We start from the raw sequence: 27,849 nt of genomic DNA on the forward strand, positions 1-27,849 counted from the left end.
CGTGTTCACACTGAAATTGAGCAAGCGGTAGAACCACATCCAGACTCATTTATAAACAGTGTAGATGCTCTGTAACCATAAGCTTTGGTTATCTGCTCACATACCACTGGTCACACAGTAGGACAGTGTAAAGGACATCAGAATGCCGCAGTCGTTTACGGTTGAAGTGCCATCTTATCAAAAATCCATCTCAAATCAAACGCTGTAAGAACTGTTTTAACAAAACACAGGTACCAGGCATTCAGTGAAACACAAATTGTGCATGAGTGGAGTCTCTCATCAACTGTACTCAGGGTTTGCACTTTAGTGTCATTAAGACCATTAGCTACAGCAGATTATAAACAGTTCAAACATGGAGCATTTCTTCACAAACACAAATGTTATTTGAATAAGTACTGTCAAGCGATGTTGACTCACTCCCTCCTGTGACTGAATTCAGAAATTTCCCAAATTAGTCTTATTCATTTTCATACATTGAGAAGTGTCACTGCATTGCATTGCGGTGATTAGTAATTCCCTGTCTAAGATACTAAGGACAGTGATTGATTCGCTTGCAAGCTATGAACATGTACCCTTTAATTAATAGCTGTAACTTAGTACCTTAGTACCTTTTGAGTCTTAATTAGCATATGTGGAGCTACATTTATTTTTATTTAAAGGTCCTGTTTCTGACAACATTGCATATGTGACTGATTAGCCATTTTACTCTGGTGGCAAGTTTATAATGAAAACCAAAAAAATTATGATGTTCATGATCTATGTAGTTACAACAGCACAAAGCCATCAAACGTCTCATTTTCACAAACAATTACATTAGTTCTTTAAGACTTTTTGATATTAGCTGTATTTTCTTCATCCACAAGCTTCTGTTCTCTTTGAGGGATAAGAGGTTAGGTCAGCTCACAAAAGACATTTCTCAATGTATAAAAAATACAAAGAAATTCGCTTCAGAGCGAACTATGCTTTTTAATAAAAGCACAATCAAGCAAATCCAGATGCGAAAAATAATGAGAATTCAATACTTATATATGAGATCAAAAAGGTTTTATTCCACAATATAAACTGCAACATCTGTAGCACGCTACCCCTTTCACCCACAAAAAAAGCCAAAGTACAGATGTGGCAGTCAGGTAATAAAGTTGCTTCTGCCCACTATAGGGTTGGGTATCGAGAGTCGGTTCCACACTGGAACCGGTTCCAAATAAAGTTTGAATCCACGTATTAAATTATTATTATTATTATTATTATTATGCTTATCAAAATGCTTGTCAAATCCTAAAAATGTATTTTTAATGGCATTCGCGATGAGTGAAATGCAAAAAAATCGTTGGTTACGTAATACGTATGCATCAAGGTCCCTGTAATAGGCCACAGCCCCCATGATGGGGGAAACCAATCTGTTGCGCTTCAAAGAAATTAAATACTCACAGTCAGGGGATTTTCAAGATTATAAAAAAACGTTGTTGCATGGCGGGCTGAACAACTAACAAAGCCAAGAATCCCAATTTTAAGTTTCATGTCCTTCCGTGAAAAAAAAGACTGAGCCAATGAGAAGAAAGAAGTGGATTCAGGACATTAGACGCGAGGGGAAAGCTAGGATACTGGTCCTAGGGGGAAAGTCAGAAAACTCTGGGATCCTGAATCAAGCCACATTTAAGTTATTTCTTTAGTAAATTTGCAATTTTGTTCCCCAGTAAGTAACATAACATAATGACGAGAACCAGCCATTCAGCCCAATAATGCTAGACATTTTCCTGACTAAATTGTACCGAGTGCTCTGATTACTCACATTGTACCGATTTGGTAGTTTTATAGTCTTTATAATCCACTCTATGTAATTAACTCTATGGAGAGCAACAGGTTGTTTTCCCCCATTGTGAGCATTGTGTCTTTATTGTGTGATGCGTTATGCACCATCTCTATTTTACTTTTTTACCAAAACGACTATTTACTTTTTCACGGCAGCCTGAATGTGCTGAGAATAAACGTGGTTCATGACAAGAACTGGAACCAGGATTCGATAAGAGGAACGGCAACTGGAATCGATAAAGTCTAAAGGATACCCAACCCTAGTCCACTCTATCTCTAGTCCATCATTTTGATCCTATAGACCAATAGGGAGCGTTCTGTAATTCAACCATCACTAATCACAACGTTCAGAGGAATTTCATGCCACGGACTCAAACAAGCCTTGTTCCGGTATTGCTCATATAAATAAATCCAATCCACAAAAAAAGAACATTTCTTATTGTCCAGATGCTCAGACTAATCAGTGGGTATTCAAAAAATATCTTCTCTTGTTTTCGTTGTCGTCCATTTTACTGATTACTGGATAAACCTGCATTTCCCTGCATTCCTGGTCTCTGGTCAGGTCTGTGTGTAAGAGTGAGCCTGTGTGTTCAGGTAGGTACGTCAGGTGTTGAGGTAAGGAGTCCCGTCCTTTGGTAAGGTGCATGATTGACAGCCCCTCACGCCCCGCAGACAGAAACCCCTGAAGAGTCCTTCAAGTCCAGGGACTGTTGGGACAACCGCAGATAATTCACAGGAAGGAGAAGTCATTCATACAAAACATGGCCAAAGAGTTCAACAAGTTGTTGGAGTGGGGGGGGGGGGGGGGGGGAAAGTAACCAGGAGGTGAAGTGGTCCAGTAGCATTACTGTTACAAAGAGGGAAGAAACGAAAGTTCAAAGGTGGTCCTGCGTGTGCCGTCAGCTGCCAACGACTGATCCAGGGTCAGCCCTGGGGACTGAACCCACCGACAGCCCCAGGAGGCGGGGCCTGGAGAGGGTAAGCTCCGCCCCCTCCAGGTGTGGGATTGACAGGTAGCGGTCCGCTCTGCCTTTTCCGAGACCCTTATCTCCTGCTCGTTTGCTGGCGCATGCAGGTGGCGCAGACGTAGTCCTCCTCCTCCGCCTGCTCGGCGGACACGCCCACGCACACCTGGTGGAACCACAGGTTGCAGCTGCCGTCACACTGGACCCAGTCCACCTAGGAGCACAAACACAGGCTCAGTCATTCGTACTGTCAAACACAGGCTCATCAGTCACTCTTATACACAAACACATACACATACACGCGGGTCTCCTCTGAAACATGTGTTGTCTGGTGTCGCCAGCTGCTTCTTTTCACATTGCAGACTTCAGCCAAGCTCGTACAGAGTGGAGTCAGAGGAAGACCCTCCATATGCGGCTTTCACTGAAATCTACAGGGGCCCACCGCACCGGGACCCCACCGAACCGGGACCCCACCCCGCCGGGTCCCCACCCTGCCAGGACCCCACCGTGCCGCAGAGAGACGTGACTGACCTCATCTCCCTCAGGCTGCAGGCAGAACTCCGCCGGACAGAGCTCAATGTCCTCATCGGAATCCTCCGAAAGCAGGGAGGGGGATGGGGACAGGGATGGGGCAGGGCACGGGGCGGGGCACGGGGCGGGGCACGGGGCGGGGCACGAGGAGGCCGGAGCCGATCGGTCGTCCCGGCTTTTCTCCTTGTTCAGTTTGGCCTTCTTCTGGGCCTTCCTGGCCCCGCCCCCGTGGCCCCCGTGGCCCCCCTGGCCCCCCTGGCCCCCGTCCCGACTCTCCCTCTCCAGCCGACGTTTGGCCTTCCTGTCTGTCCCATTCACCGCCTCTCTGGTGGTCCCGTCCTGAACAAAACACACACCAGGTTTCAACAAAAAAAGAACACTAATGCGTCAGCAAAGTTGTCGCGTCAGTATAAAAACGCTCACTGGAAGATACTGCTTGACATACAGGGCGGGGTCACTGAATTTAACAAGTATGATCGTACTGACAACTGGTAACCGGCAGGTGGTGCTTCTGTAATGGCAACCTGTGGAACCCTGAGGAATCTGTGGCACTCTGGGGAACCTGTGAAACCCTGGGGAAACAGTGGCACTCTGGGGAACCTGTGGAACCCTGGGGAAACAGTGGCACTCTGGGGAACCTGTGGAACCCTGGGGAACCAGTGGCACTCTGGGGAACCTGTGGAACCCTGGCAGGCTTAAGCCTACCCTACTCCTAAGGGATGAAGAGTGATGGCCATTTTTTTGGTTGATCTGACTACGTTTGACACCTCCGACCGAACAGTTTACCAGGGGGGGTTTTGTTCTGATAGACCCACCCCAGATGCGTGTGACCTAAGCCCTGATGGGGTAGGCGGGGCTGAGCTTTACCCGGTTCTGCGATGAACTCGTCCCCTGAGAGCTGTGCCTCTGTTTGTGGGGCCTGTTCAGCAGGATGTGGTGCAGCTGCGGAATCTCCGGCAGAGACACCTGCAGCAGGAGCCCCTCCACCATCAGCTCCTCCAGCTCCGGATTCAAACCTGCAACCGCCAAACACACAGACTCGCATTCAGACCCGTCAGCTCTGGACTCAAACCTGCAACCACCAAACACACAGACTAGCATTCAGACCCGTCAGCTCTGGACTCAAACCTGCAGGATTAACTCTGACAGCGCAACCCTGACCTTCCAGAGGAATGCATCTCTGTTCCATGTAGAACGCAGTGTGAGGCCGGTCTGTACCGCTCCATTCCTGAGGAGGACAGGAAGCTGCTCTGGGACACGACTTTGCCTGCGGAAGGACAAGGTTTTTATATGAGCAGCGGCAACGAGCAGAATCAGCCTTTCTACAGCACATACACGGATAATAAAGACGAAATAATCAAGAGGAAACTGCAGTGCTGTGCATAATATACTTCAGAAACTCCTCAAATGTGCTTCTCTGTGAGGTGTGTGTGTGTGTATGAGTGTAAATGTGTGTGAGGTGTGCGTCTAATGCATTTGTAGGCGCAGAAGGGAGGAGCGCAGGAGGGAGGAGCACAGAAGGGAAGAGCGCAGAAGAGAGGAGCACAGAAGGGACGAGTGCAGGAGGGAGGAGCACAGAAGGGAGGAGCGCAGGAGGGAGGAGCGCAGGAGGGAGGAGCACAGAAGGGAGGCGCACAGGAGGGAGGAGTGCACACCTTCGCGTATCCAGGCCAGCGATGAGCGGCGGAGCGCTCTGGCGCTACCGGAAGCTTCCAGGAGGCGGACGCCTGCTGCAGCCGCTGCTGCCAGTGCGCCGTGCGCTCGATCAGGTAGCGCAGGGCGTCGCCCTCCGGCAGGTGCACCCGCAGCCGCTGCAGCGAGGCCAGCAGGGGGAGGAGCCTGTCCAGCGGCGGGCGCTCGGAGCGCCGGCAGCGCGGGCACAGCCAGGCCTTCCCGCCGTCGGCCCGCGGCTCCGCCCCTCCCGCCGCTTCCGCCACGCAGCCGCGGTGGAAGGCGTCCCGGCACAGCTCGCACTGCCGCATGGCGCCAGCGGGGGCGCCCTGGCACACGCACACGCCGCAGGCCACGCCCCCCGCCGCCAGCGCCAGCTTGGCCTCGTTGGCGGTCCTGAGGGACAACATGGCCTCCATCTCCTTCAGCCGGACCTCAGCGAGCGTGGCCATCTGCACAGCACAACAAAATCAGAACATAACCATTAACATCAGTAACATAAACAACAAATGGACAGTAATGAATATACCCTTGGGTATGTGTTCAGAGAGAGGTCAGCCGTGCTGTGGGAGTGGGGGTGAGAGGGGAGCTTTGGGGGTTAGGGGGTGAGCGGTGCTGTTGGGGTAGCGGTGGGGGTGAGGTTGACAGTGCTTTGGGGGTTAGGGGCGGGGGTGGGCGGAGCTTTGGGGGTTAGGGGCAGGGGTGGGCGGAGCTTTGGGGTTAGGGGCAGGGTAATGAGCAGTAGTGGGCGGTACTCACGGCGGAGGCGGAGTCTTTGCTCTCACACAGCGCTCTCTCCACGTCGCTCAGGCTCACCAGCTTCCCGCCCTTCCTCTTCCCGCCCGGGACCGCGTCCTTCGCCTTTTTGGGCTTGGCTTTCTGAGCGCCTGTCCCCACCTCGTACAGGGGACACAGCACCTGAGCGTGTACACACACACACACACACACACACACACACATCAGTCAGACTCAAACCCGACAGGCTGCACACGGGCTGTAGATCGGACAGGCTCTATCGGACCCGGGCGGTACCTCCAGCAGCGAGTCCGGGGCGTTCTTCTTCAGGAAGGTTCTGGCCGCGCTCTCTCTCCAGGCCTGCACCTCGGACACCAGGGCCTCCAGCCGGGGCAGGGGGCTCAGCTGCACCGGGATGGGCCGCGCCCGCGAAACCAGGTCACAGAGCGCGTCCAGCACCGGGATCCGACCGCCCAGCTGGAGCACGACAGAGAAACAGACACACAGACACACACACACACACACACTCATTATCAGACATTCATTTTCCTTCCGAAGCCTTTCTGGTTGAGCCGACCCTGTGAATTCATTCTCAATCTCAAAATGTTCCAGAGACCACAAGGGCGTTGCCTGGCAGTAGCATATCACATTTGAGAGTGGTGGCCTTAAACTCCAAACCTGCTTATGAGGTTGACATCCTGCAGAGGATTAGTCACGCACACACACATACACACGCTACATGCTTCTGTAACATGTGAAGCCTTTGGGAAGAGAGGTGACCTCTGACCTGCAGTGACTCCGCCTCCTGCAGCCACTCCTGGGCCTTGGTGACTGCGTCTCTCAGCAGCAGGCAGGTGGGCAGGTAAGCGGGGATAGACTCCGCCTCCTGAAGGGCGGCCGTCAGCGTCTCCACAGAGAGGCGGGGCCTGAGGGGGAGAGAGCGGCGCTACCGTTAGCACACCAGAGCACTGGAGCACACCCTCACCAGGGGCAACTTACAGCAGGCAGGGGCAACTTACAGCAGGCAGGGGGCATTACCAGAGCCTGAGGTAACAGTCAGTGGCAACACTCACAACAACACTAAATGTAGCTGTGAGACTCTGTGTTTAATGTGGTCAAGTTCACACTCAGTATGGGTCTGGAAGAACACAACTACTACAGCAGTTCTGCTAGAAGCAGGCAGTGAGAGAACTAGTTTAGTCTGGCTGCTATGCACCCGAGTACGGCTGTGTGTGCATGAACGGCCTCAGTCAGCAGGACGGTGTGAAACTGCTTCCTGCCGTAATTCCCCATCAGTACTGAGGTCTAAAGTGAGCTCTGTGCCGCTGAGCATCCTGGTTCAGTTTGAGCAGCGGCTCTGAACGCCCGGCTCACAGGTGAGCTCACCTGGCCTTGAGCAGGTCGCGGGCGCGGTCCTCCCAGTGCTCGGACACGGTGAGCAGCTCCTGCAGCCGCGCCATGGCGCGCTCCACGGAGGGGTGGGGGGCAAGGCCGACGCCCTGGTCGATGAGCCGGCGCATGGTGTCCAGGCCCAGGGTGTGGGGCCTGCCGCCCGCCTGCCGCACCTGCTGGAGCCAGCGGGCCTGGGCCAGCCTCTCCCGCAGCAGCGGCAGCTCCGGCAGCTCCACGTCCAGCTGGAAGCTCACGTCCAGCAGGCCCTGGAGCTCCGCCGGGCTGGGGGCCTCCTCCGCCAGGACCTTCTCGCTGTGCTGCCGGAAGTCCTCCACACGGCCCAGCAGCTCCTGAGGAGCGGACAGATTTACGTTACAGTACAGTTACATTACAGTACAGTTACATTACAGTACATTACAGTTACATTACAGTACAGTTACATTACAGTTGCGTCTCATCCGAAAGACTGCATCTCCTACAGCACAGTGTCCCCATCACCGCACTGGGGCATTGGCCTTTCTGGCCTTTAGCCATCCGGAAGCCCCAACCCAATAGCTCCCAAAGTCCCATGGGTCATAAAATGATCAATGTACTGTGGTTGTGTGTGCAGCTCTTGTTTTCTCTGGTGTGTGAAATGCACACAAACACCCAAACCCACCCAGGCTTGCATTCTATTACATTACAGGCATTTAGCAGACGCTCTTATCCAGAGCAACTTACACTTTTTTACATTTTTTCACTTGTTTTACTTAACTTTTTACATAGCATTTACATAGCATCCATTTATACAGCTGGTTATATACTGAAGCAGTGCAGGTTAAGTACCTTTAGCTCAAGGGTACAACGGCACTGTCCTACCCGGAAAATGAACCTTTAGGTTACAAGACCAGTTCCTTACCAGTTATACTACCCTGTCGCCCGCAAGCATGCATCAGTGCCGATTCCCTCAGGGGGCGGGGCTCCCCTTTCACAAACCTGATGTGGGCAATTCTACCGTAACCGACGTTACAAATGCAGGATGTTTGTGTGGTAAAGTCCAATACAGCCACATAACAGAGACTGACTGGGATATTTCCTCTGGATGGTTATAAACACATTTATCAGTCCCTGTTATGTGGCTGTATTGGACTTTACCAAGCGAATGTTCATCAGTTTTCATTGCAGTTACTGTGGAATTGCCCACACCTGCTCTCTCTTTCAACCCCTGACCTTTATCCACAACTGTCTGAAACATTTTCGCTTGATTCTAAGGCCCAGAAGTTGCTAATCATCTATTTTGAAATGCAAGGGAAAGAAGATGGCGGGGGTGCGTCGGCACGGTAACCCCCGACGGTCCCGGGTACCTTGAGCGGGGGGGCCTGCCGGATGGAGCAGGGCAGGTTGTACAGCTGCCTGACGAAAGACCGGAGCTCCTCAGCCGTGAGCTGGCTCTGGGACGTCCCCCCGCCACAGCGGGACCTGAGAGACACTTCCTGTTAGCAAACGCATCACTTCCTGTGCACGGAGATTCGCCTGCTGAGCCAATACTAGAACAGCATACTTCACATAACTGCTTTTGCCATTAGCTTTGTATCACAAGCTTAGCTGGATTACATTCATAATGGGGGGAAAAAGGATCATGTGACTATGATGACTTTTGTGCCTATCGGCACAGTGCAAACAGCACGTTTGCAACAGGGATGCAACACAATATCTGGGTCACAGTGGTATAGGCAGATAAAAGCTTAAAACAAACGTTTGGCTGTCGGCCTGATGTTAAGATTATGGTGAATATGATGACGCGTGTCAAGTGAAAATGTCAAGCTCAAAAAGTAGCCAAGCTCACAAACAAAGCAAAACAAACTCCTCAGCTCTCTAGACTCTCAATATTTTGTGGGGAAAAAAAATCAGGTGACATCTGTGCTTCTGTTCAGTCAAAGTCATTTTCCTTGCAGTATAATATCTTACCATAGACACTCTCAGAGTGGCCATCATTGAGATCAAGCAAAAACATGCACTTTGGTCATAAATGGACTGGCCCAGCATCGAAGCACTACGACAGACGCCAAAGCGCCGGTCCGCGCGCTCACCTGGTCTGCCTCTTCCCGTTGAGCAGTTGCTGGGCGACAGAGGCGCACTTCTCCGCGTCCTGCGTAACCAGGCGCAGGTGGCGCAGCAGGTCGTTGTCGGGGAACGCCTTGGCCTCCGACTCCTGGATCAGCGCGCGGAACTCCGCCAGACCTGTGCGTGGAGAAGGGTCAGAGTTTCACTTCCTGTGCATGGAGAAGGGTCAGAGTTTCACTTCCTGTGCGTGGAGAACAGCAATCAACCAGAATAACCTGTGCCAACAGGGACTAACCAGAGTAATGCTGAAGGGTTCAACAGCAGTGTCCTACCTGGGAATTGAACCTGTGACCTTTAGGTCTACACTGCTGGCTGATTTGGACATGGCCTTGGCCTTTACAACATACTAAATGTCACATGACCGGGATTTTGGGTTCAGGGGCTTGAACAGGAGGAATGGTTTGATCGCTCACTTTTTTTCTTGTCCAGTTTCGCCTCCAGGATCTCGGTCACGAGAGAAGCCCATTCGTCGTAGGATTCTGCGCGCAGGCAAATGGCGTTCATCATGGGGTACAGGTCATCCAGTGTAAACCGATAGCTAAGGGGGAGAAGGGGTGTTGTTAAAAACAAGATAAGTTCCTTTCACATGAATAAACAGTGACCACCTAGAAATCACCAACTCTAGACAGTGGGGCAACAAAACCCTGGTTCCAGGCTTTTGGCTAAAATGACTACCTGGTTCAGCATATCCATAGCTACCCTGTGTAGCATATCCATGGCTACCTAGTTCAGCGTATCCATGGCTACCCTGTGCAGCATATCCATGGCTACCTAGTTCAGCGTATCCATGGCTACCCTGTGCAGCATATCCATGGCTACCCAGTTCAGCGTATCCATGGCTACCCTGTGCAGCATATCCATGGCTACCTAGTCGGATTCGGAGGAGCCGAATTCAAGGCGGGACCGGACGGAGGCGGCGGGACTCACTGCAGGGTGTATTCCGTGACGGGACAGGGGCACAGGTCCTGGACGTGGTGCAGGCAGACCATCACACCGGGGCTGCAGGGACAGGTGAGAGCGGACAGGTAGCAGGTGGTCCTGCAGCGAGCACACTGCCGATCCTCGTCTGGCAGGAGATCGTATTCCACCCGCTGGCTCCGCGCCACGCCCTGGGAGGGGGGGGGTACACAAAGGAGAGGGGATTAAAAATAAAACAGGAGCTTCACCGAGGGACTGCATCCAGACGCAACACGATCGCTCGCGTTTGTTTGTCTCGGATACCACCGCCCCAAACGAGGACACCCCAAACGCAGGCAACGCCCAAATCTGATCTAAAACGAGATTAAAGCACAGAGCAAATGCTTCTGTAAGTCAGAGCCTACAGCAGTAACCTCGTGCTGAAATAACAACCTCCATGTGTGTACATACAGGTAACAATGCCTGCATGTGCTTACATTCACTGCACCAATCTTTCAACTGAGAGTAGTATAACAACTAAAGCTTCAATTTCATTATGCACTTCAGATATATATCATCTTAGTAACCAAAGAAACCGGGTTTCCCACTCGATTAAAGTGTTTTGGGGGGAAATGGTAACCACCCCCACCGGATTCACTGGCTTGCACCTCCCTCAGATTTGGCTCTGAAAGCTCCCAGACAGCTGCTATAGGAACCAATACGTTTCTGTCATTTCAGGACATGAGGAATATTGAATGGGGGTTTATGGGAAACGTAGTGTTTCATCAGGCAGAGCGATCAGGGCTGGCCTATCAGGGCCCCGTGAGTGAGTTGTGGAGGAGAGACCAGCAGGGGGCGCTCACCAGCTTGCGCACTTGGTCCCGCAGCTCCTTCTCCTCGCGGATCATGACGGCCATGTCCTTCTGCACCGCGGACGCCAGTACCACGTCCAGCGAGTCGGCCTTGGCTGCCATCTTGCAGATGAGCTCGTCGTGGGAGAAGACGCAGTACCTGTTCAGCCTACGGTAGTGATCCACACACTGCCGGCCCAGAGGCATCTGAGAAAACCACAGAACAAGAGTCACCCGCAGCAGAAAACCACAGAACAAGAGTCTCCCGCAGCAGAAAACCACAGAGCAAGAGTCTCCCACAGCAGAAAACCATAGAACAAGAGTCTTCCTCAGCAGGCCATGACATCATCTTCTGTTTGTCTTCATTTACAACGTGTACTCGCTTAACCCTTATTCAGAGCACTTTAAAACAGCTACCGGTCTATTTACGGTCATTTTAATCCTTCTCCAAATTCTAGTCCGTTTTAAACTTTATTTTTTTTGCAACAAATTGTGTGTTTCTCCCAAGCCAGAATCGGACCAAGCCACTCACCCAGTCCACAGTGCAGAAGTTCACTGCCTCAGCAAAATTGAAGCCCTGGTTGAACCCGCTGTGATAGGCTCGAGGGAAGGTGATGACAAACTCTCCTGCGCACTGATTGGTCCGATAAATCTGGAAGGGGGCGAGGGGTTGTTTCCAGATAGATGGAAGAGGGGGATAATGACAACAACAGAATTATTAATAAAACTCTGCAACACATCAAGCCCAACAGAAATGCCAAAGCTGAATATTCACTAAGCAGTCCCCGAAATACAGGGGATGTACAGTTGTTGATACATGGCACAGGCACTCAACGGCCTAAAAAGGTCATCTGGCAAATGCCCACATTGAAACAGGGCGTCGCCATGACTCCACAACAAAACGTTAATATTTCAGATGGCGTGAACGCAGCAGCGAAAGCGGAGTTGCCATGGCGAATCTGGCGGCGCGGGATGGGCGGGGTCACGCACCGGCACGCCATGGGCCATGAGGGTGTTGGGGTTCATGATGGTGACCAGCTGGTGCAGCAGGTCGGGCTGAGCGAGGAAGAGCTCGGGTGCTAGCTTCTTCATCACCTCCTCCAGCCGATCAGCTGCGTAGCCCGGAGCGCCGTACCACGTCTTCGGCTCCCCCCTGTGGACGGAAGAAAACATTACAGATTCAATTTTTTTATTTAGGTAAAAAGAAAATCTGACTGTTTCAAACTTCACTTGCAGCAAGCTGCATTTTTGAAAGCAAAATCGATTTTAAAAGTGAGACCTGGTCAAACGGAGCAGCAATATTTACACACGCACGTGTAACAATGTGATAACACACGCAACATATTTCCATTTAATGACTCTCTGGTACCACACCACAAAAAACTCAAAACTGACAGAATAGGGGGCAACATTAAAGTTTAGGGGTAACGTTAGAGTCTACAGGTGTTTAGGGACACTAGTGTTCAGATTCAGATTCTTTGTGGCAGCCAGCAGAGCTTTGCGGCGCTTTATGGCACAGCCGGGCCACCGTACCAGTGCAGGTAGTTGATGGAGTAGCTCCAGTGGTCCTCGATGTGCCAGCAGAAGGAGGAGAAGCACATGCCCACGTAGAGCCAGGGCAGCTTCATGCCGCAGATGCTGGCTGACACGTGCGTCAGCACCGAGGCGTCCATCACCGGCATGTTGTTCAGGTTCCACCCGCTGCTCAGGTACGCCTGTGGAACCCGGAGAACCCAGAGAACCCGCTCACGACCGGCCGCCCAGACAACGCGAAAACAAAACGCTCTCACAGCGTTACGGGAATGTTCTCTCAGTGTTACAAACACCGCCACCACACGGCAGCAGCACAGTGAGCACGCTTTCTGTGAGCGTTCAGCCATTTCTATTATGTAGTAGAAACACACATGCATGTAGAGAGGAAGGCGTCTGATTGGGCATCCTCAGTACTAATGAAAAAGCACTGATGTAACTGCCACTGGCTTGCTGTGACCACACTTTCCTGCATTTCATTTCACAGTATTTCTGGCCTGACCACAGTGTGCGATCACTTTCAGTATTTGGGGACCCCCCCTCCCCAGTCACCCCCCCCCCTCCACAGACACCCCCCCTCACCTCGTCCTCAGGAGCCACTTTGAACCTCCCGTTCCTGATGGGGAAGCCACTGCCAAAATCCCGCGAAGCGATGTCAGCGCCATACTCCACCGTGACGTCTTCTTCTATGGTACCCACCAGGCGCCAGAACTCCTTCTCAACAAGCTCCGTAGGAACCATCTGACAGAGAGAAGAGTGAGCGTACACACACACGCATGCACACGCACATGCACACACACGCACATACACACACGCACACGCACGCACACACATACGTACACGCACGCACATGCACACGCACACGTACACGTACACACACACGCACACACACGCACACACACAGAAACAATGTGTCAGAATTCAGAACTACCCAAGATAAAGCTTTCAAAATTTGCGCACAACTAGATTTTAGCACTTCCATATTGCACTGTGGGCGATACTCACGTGCACCGGCATGTTGAAGTAATCGGATTTGAAGGAGTCGGCCATGTCCCCAAACGTGCGCAGAGTGTAGTCTCTGTACGCCTGCTCAAAGCCGAAGGCCTCCGCCTTCTTACTGCACTCCTGTTCTCAGAGAGGAGAGAAATGCTCCATTATTCCCATCATATTCGGAAAACCTCCAGATATGACATGGCCTGTGTAAACACCTTATTCTGAAAAGCAAAACCTGCTTAAGCCCTTATTTCATACATGCACACCATATTCCAAATAACGTCGGTCGAGAAGTGAAGGTTTCAAGACTGCTGTGACACTGTTAATGTAAACTAGCTGGCTGACTATTACAACCAAGACACCCTGTCAATATATACAAGTGCAAACTGTGGTTAAGAGTTATAAACGGAAAAAGGTGTTAACATGCTTTTAATTACCGGGTTATTAGAGGCGTGTATGCATATGCGTGTGTGTGTCTGTGTGTGTGTCTATGTCTATGTGTGTGTGCGTGTGTGTACATGTGTGTGTGTGTGCGAGTGCGTGTGTGTGTGTGTGAGTGTGCGTGTGTGTGTATGTGTGTGTGAGTGTGTGTGTGTCTATCCGTGTGTGCGAGTGCGTGTCTATCCGTGCGTGTGTGTGTGTGCGCGAGTGTGTGTGCGAGTGCGTGTGCGTGTGTGCGAGTGCGCGAGTGTGTGTGCGAGTGCGTGAGTGTGTGTGTGTGTGTGTGTGTGTGCGCGCGAGTGCGTGCGTGCGTGAGTGTGTGTGTGTGTGTGTGTGCGCGTGTGCGTGTGTGCGTGTGTGTGCGAGTGTGTCTCTCTTTGTGTGTGTGTGTGTGTCTGTCTGTATGTGTGTGTGTGTGTGTCTCTCTTTGTGTGTGCGCGTGCGTGTGTGTGTGCGTGTGCGAGTGTGTGTGCGTGTGCGTGTGTGAGTGTGCGTGTGTGTGTGCGTGTGCGTGTGAGTGTGTGTGTGTGTGTGTGTGTGTGTGTCTATCCGTGCGTGTGTGTGTGTGCGAGTGCGTGTGCGTGTGTGTGTGTGTGTGTGTGTCTATCCGTGCGTGTGTGTGTGTGCGCGTGTGTGCGAGTGCGTGTGCGTGTGTGTATTTGGGGACCCGCTACCTGAGCCAGGCACTTGGGGCACCTCCAGTCTCCCTTGGGGACGTCGCTCAGGGGCGGGATCAGACAGAACGTGTGGTAGCTGTCATCACAGCCGTCGCATAGCAACAGGCGGTCCTCCTCGTTCCCGCTTCCACACACCTGACAGACGTACAGGTCCACCTGGGGATGGGGGGGGGGGGGGCGCAGGGGGCGCAGGGGACAAACAGGGGGGCGTCAGTCTGTCTGTCTGGGAGCAAGCTGCACCTCTCACACAGTCTACAGCAATTAGTGCCACTGACTGGCCAGACTGTATTCACACCAGACTCCCAGGTACAGTGCAGGGAGGACAGAGAACCAGCTGCTCAGCTCAGGGGTCTGTCAACACTCAACACTACAAAGCCACGGCTACGTTCACACAAACACACACACACACAGACTTTCACCACATCCTTTGACAAAAGAGGTCAGTCCTACAGCCATAACACGGCCCACACACACACACACACACACACACGCTCAACAGATTATCTTTGGAAGAATCTCTTCAGAGAGTTTAACGCAAACGCAATTAAAACGCTGCTAATTTTCTTTGCGTCAGCGTTGAGGTTTCCTGTCTGAGACAGCCGAACAGCGGGAGTGAATGCAGTCCTCTCCGGGTTAGACCTGAACACCAAGCAGAGTGCATTCTGGGACCAGCTTTCAGCTCAGATTACTTCCGGTGGGACTCGCAGCCAGCAGACCCAGCTGCGCCAGCTGCGCAGCGACAAAGACAGCGCAGACGCTAACGCTGAAGGCCGCTAACTTCCACACACCGCACGCTGATTCTGATTCCCCCTCGGCTCTGAATGCGCTCAGATGCATAGGGGGGGTCTGACTGCCCCCCTCCTCAGCCCCCCCCCAGGTTCCAGATGTGCTCTGATCTCCACGGAGACTCAGAAAAGAGTAAAACCAGATGCCATATTTGTCAAACGATATTTGAGCCTGGATATTTACACACCGAATACCACAGAGCTGAGGTTTAAAGCACGGGGCGCAGGGTGGGGGGGGGTGGGGGGTGGGGGGGGCAGATTGGGGTTCTTGAGACCACCAGGCCTGCCCTACCCACACCGGCCACAGCGGCGCAGACTTACGATGTTCAGGGTCGGGCTGCTCCTCTGGCTCTGAGCCCTGCCTCGGTCGGTCTTGCTCGCTCTCTCCTTGGGCTCAGGCACTTCCTGCTTCACCAGCACAGGACTGCTGGTCTCTGAAAAAGGGCAGTTTGGGCTTGGGTTAGACACACGCGCGTATGCACACATGCTCATACACACACACACACACACGCGTACGCACACATGCTCACATGCGCACACACACACACGCTCATATGCGCACACATACACACACATATACATACACACGCGTACGCACGCATGCTCATACACACACACACACACACACGTATGCACACATGCTCATATGCGCACACACACACACGCTCATATGCGCACACATACACACACACATACATACACACGCGTACGCACGCATGCTCACACACACACACACACACACACACACACACGTATGCGCACATGCTCATATGCGCACACACATATACACGCGTACGCACACATGATCATATGCGCACACACATACACACGCGTATGTGCACACACACACACGCGTATGCACACATGCTCATATGCGTGCACACACACACGCGTGTTCCTGACAGTGATGCGCAGGTGTGTGTATGTGGTACCTGACAGTGATTCGCAGGTGTGTGTGTGTGTGTGTGTGCGCGGTACCTGGCAGTGATGCACAGGTGTGTGTGTGTGTGTGTGTGCGCGGTACATGGCAGTGATGCGCAGGTGTGTGTGTGTGTGGCACCTTTACCTGGCTCAGGCTTGGCTACTAAGGAGCCCATCCTCCTCCTCAGGTTGGGCCTGTTGGCACAGGGCTCCTGCTTCACACAGCGTCCCTGTGGAGGAGAGAGAGACCAGCGTCACGCCCCGACGGGTGACCCAGGTACGGTATCTGCCCAAAGGCCCGAGGGGCCCACTGTCCGGTCGGCCCCTGAGCAGCTCACCTGGCCCCCCATGCGCTGGGCCCTCCGGGCGGGGCAGCAGGTGTCCCCCGGCTCGGCGGCCTGTCTCTGGGACAGGGCGTGGGGCCGGTACTCCTGGTCCCTCTCGTGGCTGGAGAGGGTCGCTTTCTGCGCGTGCTGCCGAAAAAAAAGAGAGGAGAGGAAAACAGCGTGAGCCGCGCCGTGCGGGGTGGACATCACAGACACCGCCGCCGCCGCCGCCGCTGGCCTATCATCAACAACCGCGCGGCGCTCGTCAGCGTAGCGGCTAGCCTTGGGCGACGGACCGAGGTCCCAAACGACCGGTGGATTTACTCAGCGATACGGAGCCCCAGACTGACCGAGCCGGCCGGCGCTAGGCTAATAAACGCAGCTGCAGCGACAGCAGGTCTCAGAGCCGCTGGAGAAACGAGCGGGAAGCCGCCGTATCTCATTAAGATCAGCAGCGGCTGCCAGGCGCCTCAGCTCAGCGGCTGCGTGCGGGAGAAAGCTCCGGACGTTTATTTATAGCGGCAGCACGTCCTGCTGTGATCTACGGTAACGTACGCTCACCTCTGGGGTGGGGGTCCCCATAAATCACAGTGGAGATTAACTCTGGGATAAAAGGTGACCCCTAAAGAGCCAATCAGCAGCCCCCTAAAGAGCCAATCAGCAGCCCCCTAAAGAGCCAATCAGCAGCCCTCTAAAGAGCCAATCAGCAGCGCTGCTCAGAAGCCCGAGCAGCTTTACCCAGCGGCTCCAGTCTGTCTGCAGTTCAGCAGCGTCTGGGGTGCACGCCGTTTCCTTCCCAGCTAGCAGCGCACACATACATTTACAAATTTATTGACTTATTTATTAATTACATCAATTTGGCACCCAACGTGGGGCTGAGTATCCTCACTTCTTGAACTGCCAATAGTCTGCAACCACAACTGCGTTCAGTTTCTGCACTGACATGGTCAGTACCAGTAGTGACACGTTCAGTTTCAGTACTGACACGTTCAAAGCATGAGGTGGCCTCCTGTCATCTGAAGCTCGGAAGGAGAGAGATTCCAGGGAGACGACATTTACATGCGATTCAAAGCACCATCTGCTCAGGCAAGGGAAACAGCCGCCCTCAGAGAGAGAGAGAGTGAGGGGGAGAGAGAGAGAGAGAGAGAGAGTGAGAGAGAGAGAGAGAGTGAGGGGGAGAGAGAGAGAGAGAGAGGAAGGGCTGAGAGAAAAGAGCAGTGCTCACAGTGACATGCTCACACGCAAGCACACACACTTACACTCGCACACACACACACACACACACACACACACTCACTCTCATACACTCTCACACACACACTCACACGCACACACACAAACACACTCTTGCTGTACTCACCAGGCTCTCTCCAGCCTGGAACAGGCTGTAGGGGTACAGGATCCTCTCATAATGGGCCCGCAGGTGGGAGCCCACAGCCTTGCCCGGAGCGAAGCCCAAACTGGAGGCTATCTTAGTCCAGCGCCTCTCCTGGCACACCGTGTGAAAGCCACCCTCTTCAGCCACCAGCTGTGAGAACCAAGGGCTAATCAGCGAGCGGCTAACGGCTCCAGCACATCTATCAGTGTGAGTGTTCCAACTAGCACAGGCTAACAGCTACAGCACATCCATCAGTGTGAGTGCTCCAACTCTAACACGCTAAGAGCTACAGCACATCTGCACAGTAACCTCATTAATCAGTCAGTCATGTACACCTCTAATGTTTGAATCTGCAGTCATGTGCACACATACTGTGCAAGAAGGTGACTGTCTGCCAAATATCAAACTCTATCATTGTGTTGCATGATGGTAAATGTAGTTTTGCAGAATGTTGACTTTCAAGGTTTTAATCTTGTGCACTGGGGAGTCATGAGGATTACACAACCATTACTAATTAGCAGGCAGCTGTATCAATTATCTGCATCAATGTACATACAAATGTCTCTCATTTTCTGTTTTCACAGGTCAACAGGGATGCATGGGGACACCTCTGTAAAGCGCTTAAATTCTGGCCCAAACTCTTACCTTGTTCAGCCGGTAGAGATCCAGAATCTTCCGCTCGACGTGCGGAATCTTCAGCGTACAGCCCTGCAGCTCCCAGAACTTTGCGATCTGATCCAGAAAGTTGAGCTTGACTCTGGTCTGGGCCTGTGAAAAATTAAAACAAAATTTTTAACAAAAATTAAAAATAATCTGTCATCGTGGGAAGCTGTAGCTCTGTGCAGAATATCACCTAAAAAAGGAATGCCAATTACACTGTTATGAGGAGTACGGGGACTCGTCCTGCACTGGTGAGACACACGGGTCTCTTGTGTCAGGGATAAGCGGTGTGATGGTTTATGCTGACCCCAACCCATCAACCAGTGACCTTTGACCCTGACATTATGTACTTTGCTACCCTCTGACCTGTAGGACTAGTCATTAGAGCACGCCCATCAGGTCACCTACACACACCACAGCCCCTCGGACTCCGTCACTGCATGACTGACAGCAAGAACCATCCACAGAGCAGAAACCTGACTCAGACTCCACCCACAGTTTCAAAACAGGCCCCGCCCACATCAATTCCGTGGGTTGGGAAGGAAGATTGTGTCATGTATACAAACTGATGCCGAACCAGAAAAACAGGAAGAGCTCCTGTTTCTCCATAAAGCTACTTCATTCCTGTTTGGACATAACAGACAGAAACATTCACAGCCCAACTGGACCGTTCTCCCATAATCCCGTGCTACAGCAGGAAGTGGCGACGCACCTCTAACTCGTTCAGTCTCTGGATCCGCGGGGTGAAGTGCAGCCTGTCCACGTCGCAGGCGAATGGCGGCTGCCAATCCTGAGGGCGAAAACAACGCAACGTTACCGCAACGTTAAAATAACATTAACACAACATTAAAATAACATTAACACAACATTAAGGGAAACAACACAGTAATGTAACAGTATAGTATCTGGAACTGCAGCAGGGGTGATAGACAGAGTTGCTGCATTCCACCTGTTTAAAGGTGAAATAAAGATATTGTCTACATAAATACATAACTTAAAATGATTATCTAAATGTTTCACTTAATACCTCTTAACCCACTTCAAAGTAATGACATGTTCTCTGAAGAAAACACTTAAGTTATCTGTATGCTAAAATGGGTCAGCGTATAGTTTATGTAATTTCATTTCTAAATGTGAGACGTTCATGCACACGTGACAGATTTTATGTTTGATGTAGCAGATATTATAATTTTTAAAAACACAGTGCAGAAGCTGTGGGTTTGTTTAGAGACTCCTTTTTTGTGCAGACTTGTCAGGTTTTGGACAGGAATGCACAGACAGCATTAAAAGTGGCTTTGGATGACAGAGAAGGTGGCAGAACAGGAACATCACCTGTCGGCAGGTAGTGCATAAGATTTGTTTGGTAATCATGGCACGTTTCAAATGACCAGTTTCTGGTGAAAGATTACTTCGCATGAATACCAAGATAAAGCTTGGCAGACATCCTCATTATGTGGCTCAACAAAGCTTATATTTTCACAAATTAACAAGTTTTACAGCTAGATATTAACATCAATACTAATATTTTAAGCGATTCAGGTTGAATACGTTTCTCAAGGGGGTTGAAATTAGGATTCAATATTGGTATCTGAACCAGCCTGGTCTCCTTACTGCCTGGTGCATTACTCAAGTGGAACAGTATTTTACCATGACAACACACAGACACAAGCTCAGGACAGCTACAGGACAAGAGCCCAAACACTGTGTTTTAAATCTGAAGTCTTTCTCATGGTCAGGAAATCATGGGTTGGGTTATAAATAGAACAACGTTACGCTACGCTGAAAGAAAAAGAATGTTTCTGCTAACCGAGGGCGTTGTTATTGTGACCCTGTTGCGTGGACTCAGCCTGTATTGACATGACAGGAAACTGCATGCGAGACCACAGAGGCTCTTACATTCTGGCCTGAAACTGAAAGATGAAACGGACCCAGATTACTGAAAACACAGGAAAAATAAAAAGTTGTTTCCAGTTCTGTATTTTCATCTACTCTGAATTTTAAACATCACCTGGTAAATGGTAAATGGACTGCATTTATATAGCGCTTTTATCCAAAGCGCTTTACAATTGATGCCTCTCATTCACCAGAGCAGTTAGGGGTTAGGGGTTAGGTGTCTTGCTCAAGGACACTTCGACATGCCCAGGGCGCGGTTTGAACCGGCAACCCTCCAACTGCCAGACAGTCATCACCTAGTGCATGTGTCACCTACACACCCACAAACACACACACAAAAACAAATACACACAAGCACACACACGCATGGAAAAACAGACATGCACACGCGCACATGTCAGCTACACACCCACAAACACACACACACAAAAACAAATACACACGCACACAGATTGTTAAACTGCAGTTACGTGGACCAACCACTGGCTTTTATTGAACAACTATGCTCAACCCCCCAACTCTGGAAAAACATCAAGCCACCCCAATATTATCATGTTGTACTGGAGGTAACGTAAGAGCCCCCCCTCCCACCCCCCCAGAAAAAAACCACATGTCCTTGGGCAGTGAACCATTTGTGCCATGAAGCTTTTTCAGATTTTTTTTTTTTTTTTTTTTTTTTAATCGACCAGCTTTTAAACTGTTCTGAAGTACTATTTTACCAAACCAAAGTGCTACCTTGTCAATCTTTGTAGAGGAGTGAACTTCAAAACATATTTGTGCGTGTTTGTGTGTGTGTGTGTGTGTGTGTGTGTGTATGCACAAGCAAGAGGGATTTTCCATTCCATTTAATACAATAGAAGGCTGCTAACGCAGGTTCTACAGCACCAGAACACACACATTACACAGGCTGCTAATGCAGGTTCTACAGCACCAGAACACACACATTACACAGGCGGCTAACGCAAGCTCTACAGCACCAGAACACACACATTACACAGGCTAACGTAAGCTCTACAGCACCAGAACACACACATTACACAGGCTAACGCAAGCTCTACAGCACCAGAACGCACGCATTACACAGGCTGCTAATGCAGGTTCTACAGCACCAGAACACACACATTTCCTGCTGCCATACATTTCTTGGCTAGCCATGTGCAGTCTATATCTGCTCATTAACCTGTTTTTTTTTTTTTTTTTTTTTTTAAAGAACATTAAATACACAGATGAGCTGCTGACCCTGTGCACATAATGGGAATGAATCACAACTAAACTAAACTAAACTAAACTAAACTAAACTAAACTAAACTAAACTAAACTAAACTCTGATAACTCCTTGTATTGTTAAGGTATCCATTAATCTGTTTTAATAATTAATTCACCAACAAATAATTGCCACAATCAAACTATGTAATTGCCATTATCACGCCATGCTTGATCTAGGAGATCTCTTGGGGGATCTGAGGGGGAGATACAACCATCAGAGGTAACACCATGACAGACTTTTCAAATTAATCTGATTTATTAAAATTTGTCAAATTTATTACCACAATAAACAACCAGAATGTGGAGATTCACAGAGATGTATTAATCCACACTTTCAATTAGGTGAGGTATGCACAAGAAACAAAATAAACTTGTCAGTAATAATGCTTGGGCTGATTATTCAGCAAATACACAAGATTATTTAATGTCACCTTTTCCTAATATTCCCTGATAAGTTATGCAAATTCCCAGGGGAGAGAGAGATTAAACGAAAATAAAAAAAACACGGTTTTGATGACATGGTGGATCCTCAGAAACCTTCCAAACCAAACCCGATACTCTACTCCCAATGCGGCTGTATGGTCCAGCTGTTTTAGACAGAATCCATCCATCCGTTATCTACAACCGCTTATTCCTGGTCAGGGTCGCAGTTCTGGAGAGAAGGCTGCAAATAAACGATAAGGATTCCGGAGCGTCGGAATTCCAAGGCCAGCCGCACTGCCGTTATCCCGACGTTCCCTGCGACAGGATCGGAAGCTGGGATTCAGACACCGGAGGGATGGAGGCCAGCTGCTATAGGCACACTGCCCCCTGACGATCACACACCCAGCAGCCCCCCACGGGCATTAGCCCTGCTTCCACTGCACTGGCAGAGAACTGAGGCAAACAAAAGCCTAAACGCTCATCTCTCTGCCCCTCCAGCTTCTCCTGCTGAATGAACTGGAGGAAGTCCATTATGTCAGCACTACATGGAGGAAAAACCCACCTGATTTAACTGAGCTTCTTGTGCGATTTTTTTTCCACGTTCTCTCTCTCTCTCGAGAGAGAGAATACCGGAATGGAAACTGACAGTCACTGACAGTGTGGGCATGAAACAGATCAAGGCTCCAGCGATTCAGTCAGACATTCAAGATGAAATCGAGGGTTACGTTTAAAAAACTAAAACAAGGAAAAGATCAAGAGTTTAGCATCAGTGAGGGCAGAAATATTCACATAGTTGGGCCAGCTGCATAAAACCAGGGTGCCCTTCACAGTTGGGTGTGGGTTAGGGTTCAGCCAGGATGTTGTGTAGGTGGCTGTGACACACCCTGGCTCGCCCATGCCCACACAGGCGATGTAAAGCATCCCGAATGGAAGCAGGCCTGAACAGAACCAGTCGCAAAATTCTTACAACACGGCTCAGACTGACTCCGTCTTCAGCGCACCATTCCAATCCAACAAAGGATAAGAGCCAATTAATGCCGATCAACAGAAATAGCGCACTGCACAAGCTACAGTCCCTCCGGAGCTAATGATTAATTCGATAAAGAACCGGCTGTAGGCCAGCACACGCGGGCAACGTGTAAACGTATGAAAAGCACAACACGGTGAATGGCATCTACTATTGCAAATATGTAGCATAGAGGCTACACAGGAAGCACTGGCCAATACCTTCCAGGTGTGCTGTAAATTTTTTTTCATCTTCCAGAGCTAGCGTTTCATTGGCCTCCTCTCGGGTGACATCACAATCAGGACGTTGACCACAGCAGGTAAAACACCTTTTAAATTTTAACGCAGCCAAAATGGAACCAACACCATTACGGTCACGCAGACTGCAGTACAGACATTATCTGTGCAAGGGCAGGAGGCCAACAGAAACTTCTCTAAATATTTAATATATATATATTTAATATATATATATATATATATATATCTTTCATTTTTGGTGAATGATTTTGTGTATAGAATATCTGAAACAGAGCTGCTCAGTGAGCAAATTATTCATTATTAAATCAATAGGGCGTACACGCGCATAGACACACGCACGCACGCACACACGCACGCACGCACACACACACACGTACACACACGTGCACATACACACACTCACACACACACACAAGGCAACCACCCTCACTGTATGAATCTTATGTCACCAGAATTTCACAATTACTAAAGGTGATTCAATCTTGCATCAAATTGATTTAAGATCAAAACAAGGCGACAGACAAGACACTGGCACAGCTGAATGCCAGCCTAATGGTGTACAGAGTAAGCGCACAGTAAGAAGAAAATACTGTGTCAGACTGAAATGCAGAGGCTCTAATAAGGATGAAGGGCTAATTATCTCAGTTATGCAAACCCAGGAGCAGTTATACATTATGGTGGTAACATCCACCATACAGCTTGTAATTTTTAAACTAAATATGACGGATATAATTTAAATGTCATCGAAGAAAGTAAAGAAAATAATTATAGCTCATCACCTATAATGTAGAATACAGCATAACGCCTAGAACACAGACACCTTTTTCCTCAGTCACAAACACAGAAACTTCTAAACCACAATGATGGCTTGTGGACAAACAATAAGATTCTATCCAAACCAAAAGTGAAAAAAAAAAACTAAATATTTAACTAAATGCAAATTTAACCACTAATTATTTCCTATTTATTGAAACCACAACCAGCCACATTCTCATTTTCACATAGTGATAGTTTCAAGCATATTCTTGTACTTCCTTTTCCAGATCCTAATTTTAGACCACTAAACAACTTGGGTGCACCATAAACACATTACAATTTAAAAGCTTTAATGACCCTCCATATTAATTACATTTAAGGGCAAAAACACACGATTAATAGGCGATAGCTATGGATCATGCATCATAAATGATGCCATAATGATATGTGCCTTTGATATACTCTGGAGCAGACGCAGTGTAGTCTTTAAAAAAAAAAGAGAGAGAGAGAGAAAAAAAAAGGTTTTCAGGCACACCATCAGTTCCACACCAATTATACCAACACTAAATTAAAGCTAATTATGCTATTCTTTTCCGAGTGTTGTGTAGTAACAGTGCATATACATTGTCACGCCAATAAATCCTTCCCTCGTTCGGCGTTCTCCCACTATAATCCCAGTATAGACACAAAATGGCCTGATGAACGCTCTCCTATAGCTCCAGAAACCCACAAAGCCAACATGGAGGACAACACTGTGTAGAGGGCCCGTTTGACGTGTTTCCATCCACGTCAACTTTGTTCAGCACTTTGTTCTAGGTAACAGCCCATTTCTACAGATTATTTGTCAGTGATGGACAATATTCGGAGTTTTAATTTTAATTTTAATGAAAACATCACGAAAAACGACACCGTTTTATTAAACGTTAGGTTTGAATAATAACAAATCAGTGTTTGCACATACATTGGTTACCATATACATGTACGTATTAAACGTGTTTTAACATCAAGTGCTGCAATGAGAACTAATATAAGGAAAAAGTAGGAAAAGTGGGCTAAATCACGTCTTCATGCGCTCAACTGCCGTTTAATGTAGACAGCGAGCTTCATGGAAAATGACATGTAGGCTATCGGTTCCAGGATTCTTCTGTAACTTTAAACGTTATCAGAAACATGAAATCAGTCCTTAATGTTCTGAATGGTGTGTAATATTAATTTTACGTTTAATACAGCGCATCAAGCAATGCTATTCACAGAAAAATTAAAACCCCTGATAGCTATGTCTTGTTGGGAGGGTGGGGGTGATATTACCTAATGACAGCTATGCGGGCAACAGAATGCAAATATAAGGGGCATCATCAAACCATTCTCTGAACAAAAACAGCCTGCAGTTTACAGGAAAAGGCTTATGTCCAATTTTACTATAACAACAAATTAGCCGCAGACACGGCAAATGTGTGTGCAATGCAAGTTTCCACCATCAAAACCCTAGGAAAAAAAGTGCCTCTCACAAAAACCTAATGTGCTTTGTTTCTAGAGAGAACGCCAAATTTCACCTTCCAAAACAGGTTATTCTCACTCAGCAGAGGAAAATAAACTCAGCACCAAACTACACACACGCACAGGCGCACACACACACACACAAACAAGAATACATTACCCCTCCCCCTCCTTCCTCAAAGAAAACGGTATTGTTTATGTGGCTTGGTGGATCGAAGTGCATGTAACTACAAAGATCTACAATAGCCTACTGTTACCGTTACAAAAGTAAAAGTTAGACAGAGAGACACACAACGGTCAGATTCTACACATCTTCACTGGTGATTAACTAAGACACCCAGCGGACGCTGGCTGAGCTAGCTACTTGGTTGGAAACTTGTGTGAGAAAACGAGACATGAAAGAAGCATTTGGTAGTCGATGCTAGGTTCACCACCACGCAGCTAACTCACCACATAGCCTAAATTAATGTTTGTACTCTTCGCACGTTCTTTCCACTCCTGATATAGGCTAGCCTAACGAATGCTACTTTGTGGTAATTTAACCAAACTAGCTAAATTAGATGCTGAATTCAGCTGTTTATCAAGTTGTATACCAGTGCCAGCCACCAGACCCGTGTCCGTCATTTTAATAAGAATAAAGTTACATCTTCATTCGCTCATTCGCTAAAGGTATCAGCATCCAAATGGACTGCTTCGACAAAAAAAGTCACGAAAATCGTTTGTCACTGGCTATTCTTCACTGTAAAATATAACGTCAGCTAGACTAACGGTAACAGGATCGCTGGAATTTCAGGTAAACGTAGCTACTTTGAAGCACAGCTGTAAGCATTTAAGGACTGTTTCAGTTGTTTTCTTAAACTAGTACAAATAAAACATTCAATGATTCAGTCGGTGGTTAACCTTAAAGCTTTTCAGGCAAAGTATTTCCTTATCTTAAGCCCCACGCCGCCATGTTGAAAACTTTTCTCAAAAAACAAGTGTTAAATCGGCGAAACGCTGAACCTGCAGCTCGTGGCAGAGCCGCTTTTCATTGAACGCCCCGCGCAGAACAATTCTTACATCTTTCCAGTCCGACCAAACTTACCGGCGGCGGGCGGACCTTGCAGATGCCCGTTTTCTCTGCTATAGGCCGTATTTTGTTGATAAAGGCAAAGGGGTCGGAAAATTCCTCCCAAGTGGGCTCAAAGACTGGGCATTCCGGGGGCGGAATAAACTCTTCTGGCCGAGGCTGGGTCATCGTGATGGTCCGGTTTCGAAGTGAGGAAGAGACCAGTGCAGCAGGATAATACTGCTGTTTCAGCTCAGTATTACCCAAATCTTACCGTCTCCCTGCTTCCTCTTTCCTCAAACAATCAGCATCAACAGCCACTCATACACACCGTGCAATGGCTGCAACCACATCCGCTTAACAAACTAGAGACCCGTATTATTGTAATGTTATCTCAAATATTTTTTGTAGGCTACTCCATTCCCTGTATGAAACGTTTCTGCGCCCTTTTGTTCACTGTGGCAACTGTAGGCGTTTCCATGTCGCTTCACAGGTTGCGTGATCAAGAAGGAAGACAACTGTCTTTTCCTTCAAGACCCAATTCCCAGTTCTGAGTGGTTTCTGTGAAATTGTTTTAGAATCATCTATACTTTTTTCGGATTTGTCATCACACATTATTTTTAAAAATAGTGCTGAAAACATACATTCTGATATGTTAATTTAACGTGTAACTAAAGAATATGGTTACATTCCAAGTAGCCTATATGCAAGTTGGCAACAAAACCTATGTTCATGAATTAATAGCTTGCAAATGGTATAACTGTAAAATGCGTTAGCGTGGATTTCGGAACATTAGGAATGAATTTGGCTCTTGCGGCCGTCCTTTTGGAATATATTGTATTTTCTTATATTCGGACCCCAGTCACGGCCAATATAGCCCTCTGTTCTCAGTTAAAATGGAGGGCTGAAGTGGTTGCGGTTTTACTGTTAGATGGACAAATGCACAACAACAACCTGCACAGACCTATTCGATTTTTCTAGACATCACGAGCACAGAGAAACGTTTGTTTTGACCTACTGTAGTAGCCCATGGCTACA

The 27,849-nt window shown here is 49.1% G+C and overlaps 1 protein-coding gene across 1 annotated transcript; it reads right to left on the reverse strand.

The window, feature by feature from the left end:
- Nucleotides 1-1,027: 1,027 nt before the first annotated feature.
- kdm5ba (lysine (K)-specific demethylase 5Ba) lies at nucleotides 1,028-27,264 on the reverse strand. Its single transcript, XM_035387638.1, has 27 exons — nucleotides 26,848-27,264; nucleotides 19,378-19,455; nucleotides 18,651-18,773; nucleotides 17,988-18,155; nucleotides 16,640-16,774; nucleotides 16,447-16,531; nucleotides 15,702-15,814; nucleotides 14,593-14,751; nucleotides 13,490-13,609; nucleotides 13,067-13,225; nucleotides 12,488-12,669; nucleotides 11,945-12,107; nucleotides 11,487-11,606; nucleotides 10,967-11,161; nucleotides 10,134-10,315; nucleotides 9,620-9,744; nucleotides 9,173-9,323; nucleotides 8,447-8,561; nucleotides 7,098-7,453; nucleotides 6,499-6,637; nucleotides 6,009-6,188; nucleotides 5,736-5,894; nucleotides 4,961-5,428; nucleotides 4,467-4,572; nucleotides 4,173-4,321; nucleotides 3,306-3,644; nucleotides 1,028-2,988 (listed from the first exon to the last, which is right to left on the reverse strand). The coding sequence occupies exons 1-27, from the start codon at nucleotides 26,998-27,000 to the stop codon at nucleotides 2,854-2,856; spliced, it is 4,557 nt and encodes a 1,518-aa protein (XP_035243529.1). The 5' UTR covers nucleotides 27,001-27,264; the 3' UTR covers nucleotides 1,028-2,853.
- Between the last annotated feature and the right edge of the window lie 585 nt (nucleotides 27,265-27,849).

Source organism: Anguilla anguilla, chromosome 13 (assembly GCF_013347855.1).
Source record: "Anguilla anguilla isolate fAngAng1 chromosome 13, fAngAng1.pri, whole genome shotgun sequence".
Classification (NCBI taxonomy): domain Eukaryota; kingdom Metazoa; phylum Chordata; class Actinopteri; order Anguilliformes; family Anguillidae; genus Anguilla; species Anguilla anguilla.